This window comes from Malaya genurostris, chromosome 3, assembly GCF_030247185.1.
Source record: "Malaya genurostris strain Urasoe2022 chromosome 3, Malgen_1.1, whole genome shotgun sequence".
Classification (NCBI taxonomy): Eukaryota; Metazoa; Arthropoda; class Insecta; order Diptera; family Culicidae; genus Malaya; species Malaya genurostris.
In genome coordinates this window covers 212,775,730-212,794,462 of record NC_080572.1, presented here as the reverse complement: position 1 = coordinate 212,794,462, position 18,733 = coordinate 212,775,730, and the positions used below count along the sequence as shown (strand labels likewise).

At 38.0% G+C, this 18,733-nt stretch overlaps 2 protein-coding genes across 3 annotated transcripts in view; one reads left to right on the top strand and one right to left on the bottom strand.

Moving 5' to 3' along the window:
* The window catches only part of LOC131434529 (uncharacterized), a 67,801-nt gene that overhangs the window by 44,381 nt on the left and 4,687 nt on the right, over window positions 1-18,733 (bottom strand). The gene's annotated exons all lie outside the window — the stretch shown is intronic.
* The window catches only part of LOC131434525 (toll-like receptor 13), a 37,900-nt gene continuing 27,450 nt past the window's right edge, over window positions 8,284-18,733 (top strand). Inside the window, exons 1-3 of one of the 2 annotated variants that reach the window (XM_058601279.1) lie at window positions 8,284-8,558; window positions 8,668-8,815; window positions 8,878-9,046. In XM_058601279.1, coding sequence (XP_058457262.1) covers window positions 8,954-9,046 — 93 coding nt within the window. In that variant the 5' untranslated portion in view covers window positions 8,284-8,558; window positions 8,668-8,815; window positions 8,878-8,953. The other variant, XM_058601280.1, reaches the window with a different exon arrangement.

Genomic DNA, 18,733 nt, shown 5'->3' with positions numbered 1-18,733 from the left:
CTTCATTTTTCGATCATTCAAAACGATTTTGTGGATGTTTTCTGGTGTTACTACCTAATTTGGATGTCCACTTCTTTTTTCATCACCGGTGTCTCTACGACCACGTTTGGAGTCAGCAAACCAACGTTTTATTGTTGTTTGCGATGGAGCATAGTCTCCATAACACTTTTCAAGCCATTGCTTCGCTTGAACGGTATTTTTTTCCATCAAAAAGAAGTGTAAAATTAAAACACGGAATTGGTTTTGATCCATTGTTCTGAAAATAACAAAAGTAGCACAATAACTCAAAAACTAATGAATAGAATATCACGGAATTTTAACAGCTGTCTTTTGAAAGTTAGTATTAACTGAAAAAAGGTGACTGCAATAAAACTAGCGCCATCTATGTGTTAGGGCCGGGACTTTTCAGCCCATGTGTTAACTCCACTTAACTTTTCAATTTCAGAATTTAATTCTTAGATTCAGTTTCAGAATTCATTTCCAGAATTAAATACCTGCATGCTGGAACTTAATTCGGAACTACATTTAGGAACTTAATTCAGTTCCTATATTCAGTTTCGAATTTCAAGTTCTGTATTAAAAAAAATAATTCGCTTACAAAATTCATGAACTAAACTTTTTTTTTCAAGTTCTTGAATTCAGTTTCAGCTCCTGAATCCTGGTTCAGATGATGACAAAAAATAGATGTAAACATCGGATAATTTCCGTAAATCGGTTCTTTTCAGAACCATGAAAATATTCTCAAAGGATTATGCAAAATTTCCGCTACAGAGTATGTAAAATTAGGTGAAAGAGGTGAAAGTTCTTAACTAAATTCAAAAAAGATCCAAATTGTAGGTCATGTTTGTAAGATTTTCTTGAAGATGGCCAAATCGATTTTCACAAACTAATAGATCTTACGGTTCCATACAGAAGCACTGAATTCGTTGTGGATAATACTTCCAGTTCCGGAACTGTAGGGTATTTTGACTCCGGTGTTTTACTCTCATCGACTCGCTTTTTGAAGTATTACAAATAAAATCATTATTTTTTAAGATCGTCAACATGTCTACGGAAACTTAAAACCTTGCTTTACAATATCCTCTTAAGAACGTTTACAATTATAATTATGTTGATCACGAGCATGGAAGCCACAAAAAGGTCGTGTTTTGTTCATAATAGTGCGCAAGGGTAAGGTAATACACAGCTTAAATAGCTTCTAAGCCAGAAATTATTTCGACCCATTGATCGGTTTTGTAAACGCGTTTCCGTGTGACAGATGTGGATGTGTGTGTATGTTGGACCAATTTTCACATACTTAGAATCAAATGAAAGGTCTTTTGGTTCCATAGGTTTCTATTGAATTTTACCCGGATGGGACTTCCGGTTCAGGAGTAACGGCGTAAAATATACAAAAAGTGGAGAAAAAGTGCACTCGATTTTCTCAGCGACCGCTCACCCGAGTACGCAAAATGTTAGTGTGTGTATGTGTGTATGTAACGATTTTTGCACTAACTTTTCTCGGAGATGACTGACCCGATTTTCACAAACTTAGACTCAAATGAAAGGTCTTGTCTGTGCGGGGCTAAACCAAACAAAAATAGTGGAACTCATAATTTTCGCAATTCTGAGCGGATTCTTGAAACAGACCTAAAAATTGATATCTATATTTTAATTTTTTTTCTCATTACTAATTAAAACTAGACTTACTATAAATTAAATCAAAACGTTCATTATATATAGCGATACAATCAAATAGCCTTAAATAGAGGCTCTCTCATCAACAATAATTATTTGGTTTTGCAGGGCGTGAAGTTTCGAGACAATACCGATATTCCTAGCGAGCAGGATTATGTCTCATGCAAAGTTAAAACCAACAGACAATCCATTGGAACAGGATTTCATTTCTTTTGCGCACATCAAATTATCTTAAGATTTGGCGCCCTACAGTATTCGTTCTTCATTTTATGCGAACTTATAGTCCGGTTTAGCCCTGTGGTTTCTAAATATTAGATTTTGGGTTGGTCGTACCCAGAAGGGGGGGCCCAAGAGACTCTGGTCCCATCTGAAATCAAGAACAGAAACATACAAAAAAAATTCGATATGAAGAGAACAGTGACAAAACTGTTATTATTATATCGTTTATTTATACCCGGTTTTAACCTAGTGTGGGAAAGTTCCGCGAGACGAGAAATAAAAGACGAGCGCGGCGTACTCTCTAACTTGTTTATTCGTGTTCTCATTTATAACTGCGCAATTCCAGTTCTTCTTCTTATTCATTGCCAAACGACAAGGGGTGCTCGAATGCGTTTTACTGTGTAATCATTAAGAGCGTCACCACAGAATCCCCCCCAGTTACACCAGGAACCTGACCCTGTGTCCTGATTGTGTAACTTTGGTCTTCGGAGCTGGTTTTGGAATTTCTTCGTCGCAGATGAACGCTGGTTTGATTCGGTCAATCGAGATTCGCTGAACTTTGGAGTTGATGAAAACATCCATATACTTTGCATGTCGTAGAATCACCTTGAAGGGTCCCTCATACGGTTGAACCAAGGGTTTCTTAACTGCATCGATCCTGACGAAAACGTGGGTACACGTTGAAAGTTCAGGGCTCATAAAGATGGTTGGTTTAGCGTGGTGGTTTGGAGGTGTTGGTTTCAGCTTACCCATTGTATTTCGCAATTTTTCCGCAAACTCACTTCTGTTAGTCTGTTGGCTTGTCGCCTCGAAGTAATCGTCGGGTAGCCGCAATGCTTGTCCATAGACGAGTTCTGATACTGAGCAGCCGAAATCCGTTCGAAAGGCTGCGCGCAATCCTAACATTATCATAGGAAGTTGGTCGTTCCAATGCTTTGCATCAACGGCCATAATTGCAGCTTTAAGGGTACGGTGAAATCGTTCAACTAAGCCATTCGCTTGTGGGTGATACGATGTTGTGCGAATATGCTGTGCGCCCATTGTTTTTAATAATTCTCTGAAGAGTTCGGACTCGAATTGCCTACCTTGGTCGGTAGTGATGGTCTCGGGTACGCCGAATCGTGATATCCATATCGAACACAAAGCGCGTGCAACGGTTTCGGCCAACATGTCATGCATAGGAGCAACCTCAGGCCAACGAGAGAAACGGTCAACCATCGTCAGCAAATAACGATAACCATTGGATGGTGGAAGCGGGCCAACGATGTCTACATGAACGTGCCGAAAGCGACTATCTGGTAAGGGGAAATTTGCCAAGGGAGCTTTAGTATGGCGTTGAACTTTAGAACGTTGACAGTGTGTGCACGTCTGGACGTAAAGCTTTATGTCCTTATGCATATTTTTCCACACAAAACGATCTGTTACTAGTCGCCGAGTAGTTCGCAGTCCGGGATAAGCTATTCCATGAACGTACTGCAGTACTGATTGTCTGTACTGAGGTGGTATGTATGGTCTTACTTTGCTGTACGACGTATCGCAGTACAGAGATCGTGTGGCTAGCGGTGTTTTGCGTAGCATTAACTTTAACGCTGTCGAAGAATGTAGTAGACTTTTAAGTTCATCGTCAGTTTCCTGGGCGACCGCTATTCCTTCGTAGTCAATCGGCATCGGTGTAGAGATAGCCTCTGTTCGAGAAAGAACGTCTGCTACGGTATTTGATTGTCCACTGATGTGACGAATGTCACTAGTAAACTGCGATATGAATCGCAAATATCGATCTTCGTGCGGGAGACGACTGTTCGGGCTGGACGACAGAGCGTGGGTTAGCGGTTTGTGGTCGGTATAGATGACGAATTTTCGAGCTTCCAACATGTGACGAAAGTACTGTACTGCCTGCTTCATCGCGGTTAGTTCTCGCCCGAACGTTGAGTGCTTCATCAGTGCTGGTGAAAACTTTTCCGAATAGAAACCGAGCGGAACCCACTTGTTTTTGTCGAACTGTTGAAGTACTGCTCCTGCTGCCGAATTGGATGCATCTACCATCAAGCTCATTTGCTTCGATGTGTCCGGGTAGTGTAGGAGGGTCGCATCTGCTAGAGCTTGCTTGCACTTATTAAAAGCTTTTTCAGCTTCATCCGACCATTTCAGCTTCCGGTTGTCGTTCTTTTTATTGTCAGGAATTAACTGGCGCAACTCTAGCTGTACATCCGTGGCACGCGGGATGAATCTTTTGTAGCAATTAATGAGTGCGAGAAATCGGCGTAGTTCTTTTACGGTGGCAGGTGTTGCAAACTGAGTGACCGCTTTTACGCGTTCTGCCGGTGGTGAAATTCCTTCCGCACTTATCACATAACCAAGGAAGTCAACGCATTTTTCAGCAAACCTACATTTCTCCACATTTATAACCAGACCGAAGGATTTCAATCTTTCAAATACCGCTCGTACATGCATGTAATGTTCCTCCAATGAACGTGATGCTATGCAGATGTCATCTACGAACACTATCACGAAATTCATGTCACCGAACACCTTATGCATAAATCGCTGAAACGTCTGGCTCGCATTGCAGAGCCCGAACTGCATACGAGTGAATTCGTACAATCCGAAGGGTGTTATGACGGCGGTTTTGGGTACGTCTTCCTCCTCCACCGGAATTTGATGATATGCTCGCTCGAGATCGATGGTAGTGAATACGGATTTTCCCTGAAAATCGTTTAACAAATCGTGGATGTGAGGGACGGGGTAACGGTCTGGTACGGTGATTTTATTTAAGGCCCGGTAATCCCCTACAAATCTCCATTTCCCATTTTTCTTGGGAACGCAATGCAAGGGGCTTGCCCAACAGCTGCTGGAGGGCCGACAAATACCCAGATTCATCATTACCTGAAACTCTGATTTAGCCGCATCCACCTTATCAGGTGCCATTCGTCGACACTTGGTTGCTACCGGTGGACCTTTAGTTTGAATATGTTGGGTGACGTCGTTTTGAACCGTTGTTTGGATTGATGTTGGTAGCGTGACTTCTCTGAATTCCGAAAGTAGCTCGCGAAAAGGATGATCTGATGCGACAACTGTAACACTGTGAATCGGTGTGTTGGTTAATCCGCCAGTGGAAGTCAGCTTGGTAAGCCCGTCAATCAGACGACGGTTTTTTAAGTCTACCAAAATCCCGAAAGCAGCAAGAAAATCTGCGCCGATTATCGGTACGCCTACATCCGCAACCAAGAAAAGCCAGTTGAATCGTCGTCTTAGACCCAAGTCCGTTGTGATAAAACGTTTATCGTAAACGTGGATCTTGGACCCGTTAGCTGCATGTAAATTAAATGAAGAGCACCGTGTTTTCTGTCCTTACTGGTGGCTGGAATGATGGAAACATCGGAGCCAGTGTCGATTAAATATTTAGTTTTTGAGGTGCGATCGTAAAGAAGTATACGGCGGCTTTCCGGCATAGCGTTCACTTCCGCCGTTTCGAATGAACGAGCCGTTAGTTTTTTGAATGGAATCTGCAAGGATCGCGGCATTTAGTGGCTCGGCCACCGAATTTCCTGTGGAACCAACAGATGTCGTCGTTAGCGTTGCGACTGGATCTTGAGGTAGACCGGCTCCGGGAAGTACTGCGCTCTGACTTAAGTCGATGAATTTCCGCGGTCAGCGTTGCGATCTGACCTTGTAGATCAGCTATCGGTGAGACTTCCGAGCAGCTACTAGTTGCAACGATATGTGACGAACCGGTATTTTCTAACATTTTGTCAGCCATTTCAGCGAGCTTCCCCATCGTTCCATCGCTGATGGCGAGAATTGCTTTTACGTGCGAAGGCATTCGTTGCAGGAAAAACATTTTCAGCAGATCGTCCGTGACGTTCAATCCGGCAGCCAGTTCCTGCATTTTTGCTAAGAGATGTGTCGGTCGCATATCACCTAATTCGCAAGCTCCAAGAAGGCGTTCCAAACGTGCCTGTGCCGAAATTTGAAAGCGAGATATTAATCTCGTTTTGACCGCTTCGTATTTGTTTTCGTTGGGGGGATTTGTTATCAAATCCGCTACGTGGCATATAACGGTTTGATCGATTTTCGCGATGATGTGGTAAAACTTGGTATGATCGCGGACAACATTAGCGAGGGCGAACTGTGCTTCCGCTTGGGCGAACCACATCGCGGGATCGTGTCTCCAGAAATCCGGTAGCTTTACCGTGACTCCGGCGGCGAGTGCCGCTATTTGTTGAGAATTGTTTCTGTTGTTGTCCTCGAGCATTTTTATTATGTCGCGACGATTACGTTATCGAATGGAATGAATCACGTCGGGGTCACCAATGTGGGAAAGTTCCGCGAGACGAGAAATAAAAGACGAGCGCGGCGTACTCTCTAACTTGTTTATTCGTGTTCTCATTTATAACTGCGCAATTCCAGTTCTTCTTCTTATTCATTGCCAAACGACAAGGGGTGCTCGAATGCGTTTTACTGTGTAATCATTAAGAGCGTCACCACACTAGTTACGGTCGTTCACCGGGTAAAACAAAACTAAATAAAATGGAGATTAAATCCGGTGCACAATAAACGACAATAATAAAACAGACACTAAATTATACCGGATGACCGGAAAGAGGAAGTGCGCGAGCTTACCATAGTTGGGCAAGATTTTGCAGATGAGAAAGTAATCCTGCCGCAGGATCCCGCACATACTTATTTAGGACTAAAAAGACGAACGCAAGTGCACTTCGAGTACTTGTTTGGTATTCTTCCATTATTATACGCTAGACATCAATATGATTACTCAAAACTCAACAACTCAAATCGTGCTTCGAAGCGGCACGAGTGCCTGGAAGGGAGGCCCAATTGGTCGGAAAGATGATGATGCTGGTTTTCTGGAATTGTCATTGTATACTTTTAGAGGACTACCTCAATGCAAGTATTAGCGTACATAATTGGTGCGATTAAAGACCGAAATCGCTGTAAAAGGGCCTTACATGAAGTATATGAGCATCGCTACCATGGTTAAAATCAACGGTTTAGAGTTCCAGTTACTTGCCCACCTATCTTTTTCGCCTACTTTGTCCTCTTCCAACTATTATCTGTGCCCAAATCTCAAGTCATCTCTGAGAAATCGATGTGAGTTTCGTTTTTGGAAACTGACACTGAAACCTGTTTGGCCAAAGTAAGTTTGTATGGGTATCAACTAATATGACCTACAAATTTAGAAAATGTTTTCCGTTCTCCACGAATCGAAGTAAGGGAGCTATCTCGTACCACTTCTCAAAATCTATCACAAGTCTTGTAGATTGTTGTGCTCCAGAAATGAAAATTTATAAGGTCTTAGACATGTGCAACTGACAATAAACGTTAAGAAATGTAATACAATAACCTTCACTCAGTCACAGTTACAAATTTTATTTAAATACTTAATAACAGTAGTTGTTATGTTATCGAAAATTATGTATACATAAGCAACCCTCAGTAACATATTTTTTTTATATGAGGGCCCCTCCCGAAATGAAATCCTGGGTATGGACCTGGGTTGGTCATTTGATGGTGATCATCACAAAGTGGGAATCGTAATTAAAAGTTTAAGCTACACAATTGGGTAGAAAAATTGGGTAAAAAACCGATTAAACCTAGGAGTTTTTTCTTAATTTGAAGAAAGTGTCCCGTTTTGCCCCGCAGCTTCTGAAATTTTTGGTTTAGGGTTGGTCACTTCATCGCGACTTTTTACGGAAACTGATGCATATTTTTCTGAATCACAAGTTAGGAATTTTAGCAAAAGGTTGAAGCTATACAACGGTACAAATAACTTGGGTAAAAACCATGTTATAACGGATGCTTTTTCAATTTCCCAAAAATGTCCGGCTTAACCCCGTTCTCCGCTAATTATTCACGTAGGTTAATTAATGCAGATCTTGTTTTGTATTTTTAGGTTGCCAAGAAGGATCTTGGATTTCCTACCGTATTTTCAAAGTACTCAATGTGTAAAAATTACGCGGAACTAAAACTGAAGTTTCTATGAACTTGAAATTGCATTTTGTGAGATTCTGTAGCTTTTGGTTACTTGGAGAGTATACCTATGAAATTAAAATGTCTTAAAATTTGTCCAGAGACGTCACAGACCCAAATATACTCGAAAATTAATCACACGATTTTTGCGAGAAAATCCATGGAGCGTTCGAGCTCTCAAGGCAACTTTGTTGAAATTTATGCTACTGCGCCTATTTACTAGAAAAAATGCATTCAATTTAAGATCTCTCTGTTTGCTCACTAAACCGCTCTTCACCGTGGTTATTGTAAACCGTAGTGTGTGTGCGCGCGTGGATTGAATTACGAGACACAACATGCGGCGTGCGCTCGCTACTACTAGGCTGTGGTTCAAGGTCGTCTTCGGTGCGTCGCCACTGCGCTGCTGTGGTAGTGCCTTTCGAATCGCACTTCTTTTGCGATTGCGAGTATTTTGGCATGCCAGTGAACGGTGGTCCGGTGGCAATAAAAAAATGCATCTCGGCTTAGAGCAAACAAAGGCAGGTTGCGACTCGGGGCACAGATACTCGTCACAGTTAGATCGGATCGGTAGACTCAAAGTGGTGTCAACATCGAGCTTGTGAATCGAAAATCATTTATTTGTTCTGATCTTGTTGATCGTTAACTGTGTTCAGTTTAGCATTATGTTCCTACTAAAGGTGTGGCTCACTGCATTGGATAATTAAAACTCATATAATGGACGTGATTTGTTTGCAATGTTAATATACAACGGTTGTGTTTTGTTCGGATATCATCATCTCGTTTCAGATAATGGCTGCAACGTGTGTCGCAACCGTGGCGTTCGGTGGTGCAACCGCGGTTCAGTTGTTTCCCACTCAAGGTCACACCGGAAATGGATCGATTGTGTTGTCTAACTGTGAGTTCGAAGTGATGGATTTCATGGTGAAGAAGTTTTGTGAGTCAAAATACATGAAACCAAATCCGGTTCAGTCGATCATTTGTTTACTCTCGTTGTAGTTCGTGCTCATGATCGCATTCTTCTACATCATCCAAACGGTGCGATTCCTAACGATCCCTTTGCGTGTCCAACTCGATGACACGGAGGAGATGCGACGAACCAAACGACATTGCATGGTGCTGGTTCGAGTTCTGTTGGGCGCCGATGGCTAGCTGTGATACCCGCAAGGTCTGTATTTACGCACTCACACTCGCACCAGTTGCGTTTCGTCCATATTTAGTGTGCCAAGTGCCAACGAAATCATCAAATAACTATCGAACACTTCGTTCAAGATCAGCCTTGTCGAATGAAACGTTTCATATCATCATCATCATAACTGTCCGGTAGTGGCGTAATATCGCCTTGTTAGGTAGGCTTCATCAAACAGTGCAAAACAAACATGCAACTGTAAAAAGATTAACTTCTTTTTTGAGCTTTCAAAGTCTCACAAAATGAAGGAGTCCATAGTTCTATAGTCAGTTTCTTTGTAACATATATCTTTTAGAATAAGTCAGGAATCAGTCATTTGCAAGATCCGATATTACAATAACATTCAATATTTGTAACATAAGTGATTTTAAAACTGTTTGAAAGATTTTAATCAGTGATGTCAGTGCGGACTAGTCGTAAATTATTTTAAGAAGTTTTATACTAAGTTTTAGGTGATTTTTAAATGCTGTGCATATAATGCAAGGTTTTAGTGTCACACCAATAATAAAAATACTTACAATCTTATTAAAATATTGATATTTTGTCAAACTGCGCGGTCATCAATCATAAATTGTCCAACTAAATCGGCTTACGTTAGTTTTGTTCATTATTAATTTGAACACTGAATGTAAATAGTACTCACTATCTTAACTAATTTTTGGCTAATTTTATAATGTTTTAAAACTTTCATTCGCTCTTTTCGTTGTTGACAAAATACAAAGAGCACAACCACCCAAGAGTAAGAGTTTCGTTTAATAAACCAAAGTTAAGTAAAGTGTATTTAACTTACTCATTAGTAGATACACAGATAAAAATATTTGGTGAATTTACATAAATTTTCATGCACATATTTGGAGCAGGTAATTGAAACGAAAGTTACTTTACAGTCCCTTATTTTTCTATATATTCCGAAAGCAAAACTAAACGTTTTTAGAAATATACAGTTTTGTTCATTGAGAAATCAAAGCCTTCCAAATAAATTTTACATCGATCATGGTTTTAAATCAGATTTTCAATTCAACTGATGTCAATTCCATAGTACTATTGATTTACATGTTGTATAAATTTCATTATTTTTTTCTGTGTATAGCTTATTCTTCAGTATATTTTTGTATGAGCCTTATAAAAGCTGCTTAGAGCCGCTTTACCTAGAACTAGCTTACTACCCGGAACGTTGAAATTGGATGAGATGATACTAGAGATGGTCGAGATTCGGGAATTAGAGCCCGACTACCATAGTATTTTCGGGGTTGGGTCGGGCACGGGTAAAAATTTGCATTCCACTGTTCAAAAATATCTTGTGGTTTTACATCTTTTAAAATGCACATAAAGGGAGCGTCTTATTTCAAACAAAGTGATATTCAAGAACAGGTAAAATTATGTGATTTTAAAAATTATATGGCATGAAATGAAATGAAATAAAAAACAAAAGATCGATAGCAACAGCGAGACTTGAACCGAGAAACATTAAATCATAAAGCAAATCAGTAAATCGACTGAGCCAAAAAAGCACAAATTAATGACTTCTGAACTATGACATATATACGTTTGATTTATCATATATCTCAAACATTCTGATATATTTTTTGAGGTGCTGACTCATTGAAATCCATATTCCTTCATCATAAACTCGGTATGCTTGCCAAAGATTCAGGTTATTCAAATAAAATTTCATCTTTTACTGAACTATTCCGCATTCGCGGTTCAATGCGTAAGACACTGGTCTTAAAACCCAGGACAGTCGTATGTTCGAACCCCGACGTGGAAGGATTTTCAACGTCAGTAGGATTGTTGTACCTGCCATGCAATGATGCTAAAAATCGGCTGCGAAGTCCGTTGAAACAGAATGGCCAATTTCACTAAAGCAATGTAGGCTAAGGTGTTATAATATTCCCCTTTTAAGAACACATTGAGTTATTTCTAAATTATAAATTTTATTCGAGAATGTGGGTATTTCGTTCAATGCGCCTGAGGAAAAGAATTTTCAATGATTCCGCAAAAGTGACGAGAACTGATTGATACAAACATATTTTCCAAAACAATAATTTGAAAAATGAAGGGGAACGTTTTGGACAGCAGGGACGCTTAATAATACTTTCCTCTATTAGGTTAAGGGCTCCCTATTTCATCTCATTTGTAAGGACGTTACCTTAAAAACCTGATTTAGCCACTAAAATCACTATTTTTTCCATATTTCTGCTTAACTCGCCTTGCTCTACATGGAGAATTGATTCACATTCCTTGGAAATTGAAATAATGTTCAAAAAATCAGCTAAAAACACTTCTGATATGTTCACTTCTCTGCTTCTATTTTATTCATCCTATCGTTGGTCCTATTAATTAGTAATGGCGACAGCAATCAAAACAAAACTTTGCACAATTACACTCTCAGGCTCAAAATGTCCGAATTTTTCTTGAAAATTGCCTAATGCCAACTATAACACAACACACGATATTTTTAGAACCAGTTTTGAATCATTTCGACGTTTAAAAATTTTTGGTTCGTTTTCGTTACCTTTCGTTTTAAATTTAAAATTTTACTATACAATTAATTTGGTAAACTTAACAACAAAACAAAGAAGGTTCATTTATTTAGGCATTAGCCCTTCTAAAATCAAAATGCAGAGCCAGAGATGCCATTTATACAGATTTATCTGTATTGTATAAATTGTTGCGTTCGCATACTGAATTAAATCAAAGTACAGATTTTATACAGATTTTCTAAATGTAATACAGATTTGTACAGGTTCATGAAAAGTGAGAAGTGAAAAATTAAACTTTTCTCTCTGAGTATCTTTTAGTATTTGATTGCAGTAATTCTTTGAAAGTTTATTAACCAACGCAGATATGAAGAATTATCTTTTAACATAATTTAATTAGTGAAAACAGAGAGAGCAGATATAGTCTTTCTATGCAAAGCGATACATATTTTCTATAAAAATATCTGGCATCTATGTTCACAGCCGAAAAAACACACACACTTAACAGCGTTATGTTGATATACAGCGGAAAGAAACCAGTGCTACTATATTTGCCACAATGGTTATTTCATTAGTATTCAACAAGCTCTTTCTGGTAATATTCAGAGCCGAAATAGTTTTATTGAAATATAAATAATAATAATATAATTAAGCTAATGTCACGGATACCAAAAAATACTTGTTGATGATAATTTGAAGAATAAAAAAAATGTTGTTTTGTAACAATATGAGAAAACCTGGCAACTTTGCGAAACCAAATGAGATGAAAACAAAGCGCATTCAAGTGAACTAAGTGAAAAACTTTCATCTCATATTTTTGAAAGCTTTAATTGCTTGTCGTGTAGATTTTGAAGTTTTTAATCGTTAATCAAACAAGTGGCAAGTGAACATTACTAATTATGAAGTCATCCAGCATTCAATAGTCGTGTAATTGAAACAGTGATCATGTTTTGAGACGAATCGTTTAGTAGGCATTCAGAAACAAAGAACTGTACATTTTAAGACGAAAATGTGTCGTAAATCGAAATGTGAGTTTGTTTTAAATTAAAAAAACGATCAACGAAGAATTTAAATCCATTTCTTCCAATGGAAAAGTGTGACAATAGCTTAAATATTCATTTTAAAACATTTCACAGTTTTTTTTCAGGGGCGTTGTAAGATATTGTCTCATTAATTTGTGTGTTAGAAAAAGTGTATCGTTAATTCGTCATACTTTAGTATAGGTGAAAGTTACAATTCTGGAAGTAAAGAAATGAAACTTTGAACAGTTCACACCATGTATCAACTCATGAGAACCTTATTAGATATTCAGAAGTGTGAATAAACGTGATAGTTTTTTCGTGTTTGCGTTAATCCGTTATGTTTCTGACATTACCCACCCATCTATTTCTAAGCTCTTGTTATGTTTTGTTTTTTTTGGACCAAGGCAAACTAAGATTCAACTGCTAGGTTTACAGCATAAAATCGATAAGGTTTGTACATTTTTGCAATGCTCTATAATCTTATCTAGCTAACTAAAATACTACGAAATTTTAATGCTTTTATGCATTTAAATTTAAAAAATATAACTCCAACGAAGGTTACTACACGGCTTTTGCATCATATATGATGTAATTTCATATGAAACATTGTAGGTTGGTCGGTCCCTGCGCTAAATGCGATATTACAAAAATTAATAAATCTATAAATTCACATTTTGAATGTGTTGTTGGCTATAGCTAACTCGTGATCGTGATTATTTTTGTTTGAATGAAAATCCTTTAGCACACGAACTATAGTTATAGCAGTTAGGAACAGCACTTTAAAATTTTGATCGAGGCTTCGAGATGCAGGTTTCTTTAACTTTTAAATACACGAATTATGTTTTTGCTCCTATACAATTCCTCTAACAAAAATGAACAAGGTGTCTGGTTCAAGTTTTATTCAAGTGAAACCGGTATTAGGCAAAATAGCATCGATTTATTTTTTCTAAGGCTAAAGAAAAAGAAAACCAGAGCGACGCTACTAATTATGATCATGAATTCACCAGCAGCCAATACGTGCTAGAGAATTTCTTCAAATCCTTCACGAAAGAACATCTTTTGCCAAACGATGGTCAATATTGGTAAGCCTAATACGACGTAGATTCATTTATACGATTTTATTCGAAAATAAAGAACAAGGAAACTCTACTGTAACTGTTAATGAAATTTATGTGATCTATAAAAAGAGTTTTACTCAATCATAATGACAGTAACGTACTTCATCAGTTTATCTAACAGCTTAAGGCTAAGACTACCAGTCGCTAGAATAAGGTAGGTTCATAAGCGCTGCGAAATTGCAAATGAATGAATGATTACATCAACTATCGCATTGTTGTGATGTAATAAAGCGATCCATTGAATACGATGTCCGAATTTAGATTACTTATGCATAGCTTGTATACACGTAAGACTTACCAATTGTGATTTATGGCGTGCGTGCGCCTGTTGAACTATGTTGGGTAGGACAACACGATTGTAATAAACGAATATGTAATGTAATATCTTTGCACGCAGAAAACACGTTTAATTATTTATTGATCACGTAGAGAAATTGTCCAAAACTGTTGTCGATGCTGTCTGCTCTAACCTGTAGTGATCTTCGTAATGCTGAAAATCGTTAAATTATTATCACGTTAAGCCCTGGTGTATATTTGCAACGAAATAGGCTGATTCTTCATAATACCTATCTTTGAGAACTGACTTAGTATTTAATATGGTTAAGAAAGTCGAATGTAGTAAAGTTTATTTTAAATAAATGTGAGAAAGTACCGTTTTTGTTTCCGTATGATCGAACTCGGATTTTGCCATCATTTTACCGGAACCCATTTCGCCGAAAGTAAGTTGACCTACAGCACCACTACTGAAATATCTCATATATAAAATAACGGATAATTCCATTTCCCCGTATTTGATCAAGAAAGACTACTTTCCTAATTAATTTGTTTAGACTTATTCATGTTGACTTTATTAGCTACTAAGCATCAAAGCATCTGCTTGCGGTATTTTCCGTTAAAGGGGTGGGGGGTAGGGTCTAAACTATGAAAAAAATCATCATTTTTTCCAGAACTATCGTTCAACAAAATAAATTTAAATGTTTTGCATGATAAAATGCATCATTCGAACAACATTTTGAATTTTTTTTTATGGAAAAATATTGAGGAATAGGTTGGTGAAGAGATATTTTTGAGGACGCTTCTTAAAAAACATGATTTGAGGTGTCCACAGTATCTCAGCGCAGACTAATCAGAAGTGAACAAATTAAAGCAGCATAGTTGGAGAAGAAGTTTTTCTAGACCCCAACATTTCTATTTCATTTTTTTAATTTTTTTTTATTTTTCGTGGTTGTTTAAAGTGAAAGCAACGATTTTTCACGAAAAATTTCATCATTTTGTAGCTGTTATACCTCCCCAAAATAACAAATAAAGAAAAGGAAAACTTTGGGGTCCGGTTTTTTAAATGTAAAAAATGTGTGCAAAAATTGAAAAAAATGGTGCAGTAGTTTATGAATGACGATGGACAAGGGCTTTCAAAACCTGCTTTCGAGAAAAATGCGTTTAAAGTTTTTTGTCTATAAAATTAATGGTAACAATTGGTTACTTCACTGAGCCCATAGGGTCTAAAATTTTCAAAAAATCATATTTTTTCTTCTATAATTTATTATAATGAAACATTTCAAGAATGTTTTGTCAAGTTTTGAAGTCAATCGAAGTAGAAATCTTGGGTCTGTGCGACGAGCTCTTGCTTCTTCGCAGAATGAGATAGCCATAGATAAAGGTCCATAACTTCCAGAGTTTCGTTCCAATAGGCTTGAAAATTTCACAGAATATTCTTGAAATGTTTTACTATAAGACAATATAAAGACCCTACCCGCCCCTTAAGGTCCCATACAAAGTTCCTGAGTTTCATTTGGGTCCGACTTCCGATTCTGGAATTACAGAGTGATATGCACCAAATATGGAAAAAATAGTCACACACGTTTCTCAAAGATGACTTGGGTGCGCCACATCAATCACCTAGGAGATATAAAAACAATTAAATATTTTTGTTGAATAGCCACATTTTGTCATTTTTAATGAATAATACGATATATTCGTAATGTCCCTTCTAGCGAAATGACACTTTCGAATGATTTGTAAATAAATTTTTTTTGTAAATAATTTCTAGTGGACCTATGGACAGCTTATCCGATTTTTTCGATGTCCTTCAGTATGCATCCTGGGTACCTCCTGAGAACTTCTCCATATAGCTTCTGATCTCGATTTGGTTCAGAGTCCGGTTTGGTTTCTTGTCTTCGCATAGATCGGGTACGGCCTGACTTCTGTTGATTGTATCATAAGATGACTTTTTTGGACATTTGATGCTTTTAAAATGTTTATTTTACGGCCAACGCTTCGAAGGTTTATTCCTTCATCTTTCATGTTTGTTGTAAATTAGTCTTTTCAGTTTCAATTTTTAATGTTGCGGCTGACGAGACGAAAAATATTTGTATACGTTTTGGCATGACGATGAGAAAAATAACCCTTCAAAAGGTTGACCGTTAACGTAAAAACTGAAACTGAATTCTGGGATTAAATTCTGGTTCAGAAGTTTCAAAATTCTGGTTCAGAATTCAGATTTATCTTGTTCCAGAATCCAGATCTAGCATTCATATGGTAAAATTTGCTCCAGAATTTTGAAGTTCAATTCCTAAATCAGAATTTCTACAAATTTCGAATTTAAATTTAGTCACACAATTACACTCGTGCAGTAGAGCAACATGAGTGATACGTGCCAGACTTCCTCAAAACCGTCATTCGAGTGCGACAAAATTTGAGTTTCCAAAAGTTTAATAAAACTAAATGTTGTGTTATCTTACACTGTTGAAAATTGAATCATAAATAGCTGATTTCTGATGACATGAAGAAAGAATTATTTTTTTTGCGTTTAGTACAACTCAAGATATTCACGATTAAGTTCTGGCCCTTCTTCCACAGGGCGAATTTTGAAATGGCACCCCATAGTAAAGTAAGACGTATTCACGTCAAAAAATTTGAATTTCACTGGTGACGCGATATCCTTTTGCTTTCTTCGGTAAAATGCTTCGCATTTTGGTGAGAGCTAATTGCATCGGCATTTGAGGCTTACCGATTTTCAGATTCGAATGTAAATAATAATACATAGGGTAAGGTGATCGGTTCCCAAGTAGCACACGTTATTACACTTCAATGACAGTAACTTATATGACACAAATTCATGGAACAAGTTGAAGACTTTGAAACATGCATTATAACTGCTGCCAAACAACTTCTCCGTAAAGAATATTTGATTTAATTAAGCCCGCACATCAGTCACAATGGAACAGAAAATATAAGTTTGTGTCAAGTTACAGTTTGTTGATGTTTTTCCCATTCAACATTTACGACCAAAAATTGGCTTCCGATAACGAGAGCTAAAATATAGAATTCAATATACTTTAAACTCACTATATCTACTCAAAATCCAAGTGCTATTCGATATTTATGGTTAAGTTGATCATTGTACTTATTGAAAACGTGCGCGCCTTCAATAGTTTGGGTTTCAGAACATCGACATACAAAATAATATTCATATTTTTATTCCCGTAATGAAAATTACAGCTAAAAGTCGAAATGTGTTCAGTTAGAACTTTTTTGCGATTAATATTAGTATTTTCATATACCAAAGTTAAAACAGTTGACCAATCGCAATAATTAAAAATTTCACTTTTTTCAAATTTAATTAATATTTCATTCCCTGTTCATAATGGTAGCCATTGGCATAAGTTTTTCCACGCATACACTGCCGTGACAAAGTGTAGAAATATTTTCTCTGGTAGTGCGAATGTATCTCCCAAAACGAAACAAGTTTGCTTCGCACATGTACCAGCAAAAAATTTGCATATAAGCGCAGATTTAACTTTAGCCAATTTTTTAAACTGAAAAAAATTTCTACTTTAATATTATTGTCCGGGATAATGTACGGAAGCTTTCAACCGACACTGTAATTGTATTTCTTTGTTGCAACACAACGAATACTGTAACCGATATGAACCATTTTTTTTTTTTCAAATAAAATTTTTATTAGGCTCATTTGCTTTAGCTTAACGTGGCCGATTGTCTTGTTGTTAGGGAGAGAGAAAGGGATGCCGTATTACGGGGCGGCATACTCCCCAGTTAGTAAGGGGACATAGGGAGGGTGGGACCTACACAGTATTGAATTGAAATTTGAATACATCATTGGTTTGTGGCATACATCTTTTAGACACATTTTGCGTTCGATGAATCTTCATGTTTTTCAGCTTGTAGCAATGAAGAGATTATTCTGGATTGGGATGCTTCGTTGGTGTGTTCTGACGTTGATGTGACGTTTTTGGGTAGCTTCCAGCAACTCAGTCAGTTCAAGGCAGGTGCATGCTCCGAAACATCGTTTACACAGGCCATACTTCCAGCAACGTAAAGAAGAGTGCGGTAGAGCTGTAGACGAGAAAGAGATAGGGAGAGCACTAAATTTGAGCATTGATAGTTTTCAAGAAGTTATAGATGAGAGTCATATAAGGAAGATTTCGAGTTGCCAAGACGTCGCGGACTGGTACGAAGGGTGGTATACCTCGGGCCCGAAGGGAACCTATGAGTTGGGACCTGGCATCACAATACTCGACACATGTCCAAACAACATGTTCGATGTCATGATAACCCTCACCGCAAACGCAGACACCACTCTCAGCGAGCCCCACACGACGGAGATGCGCGCTGAACATATAATGATTAGACATGAGCCTTGACATTACACGAATAAAGTCTCGGCTCACGTCCAACCCCCGGAACCAAGCTTTCGTCGATACCTGTGGGATTATTGAGTGTAACCATCGTCCCAGAGTTCCACTATTCCATGTATTCTGCCAGCTAGCTAGAGTTTTCTGACGACAGCAACTGAAAAATTCATTGAAGCAGATTGGTCTTTCATAGATATCACCTTCTAGTGCGCCCACCTTGGCTAACGAGTCCGCCCTCTCATTGCCCCGTATGGAACAATGTGAGGGGACCCAAACCAAGGTAATCTGGTATGATTTTGCAGATAAAGCACTCAATTGTTCCCGTATTTTCCCCAGGAAATACGGTGAGTGCTTTCCAGGCTTCACTGAACGGAGAGCCTCAATGGAACTGAGA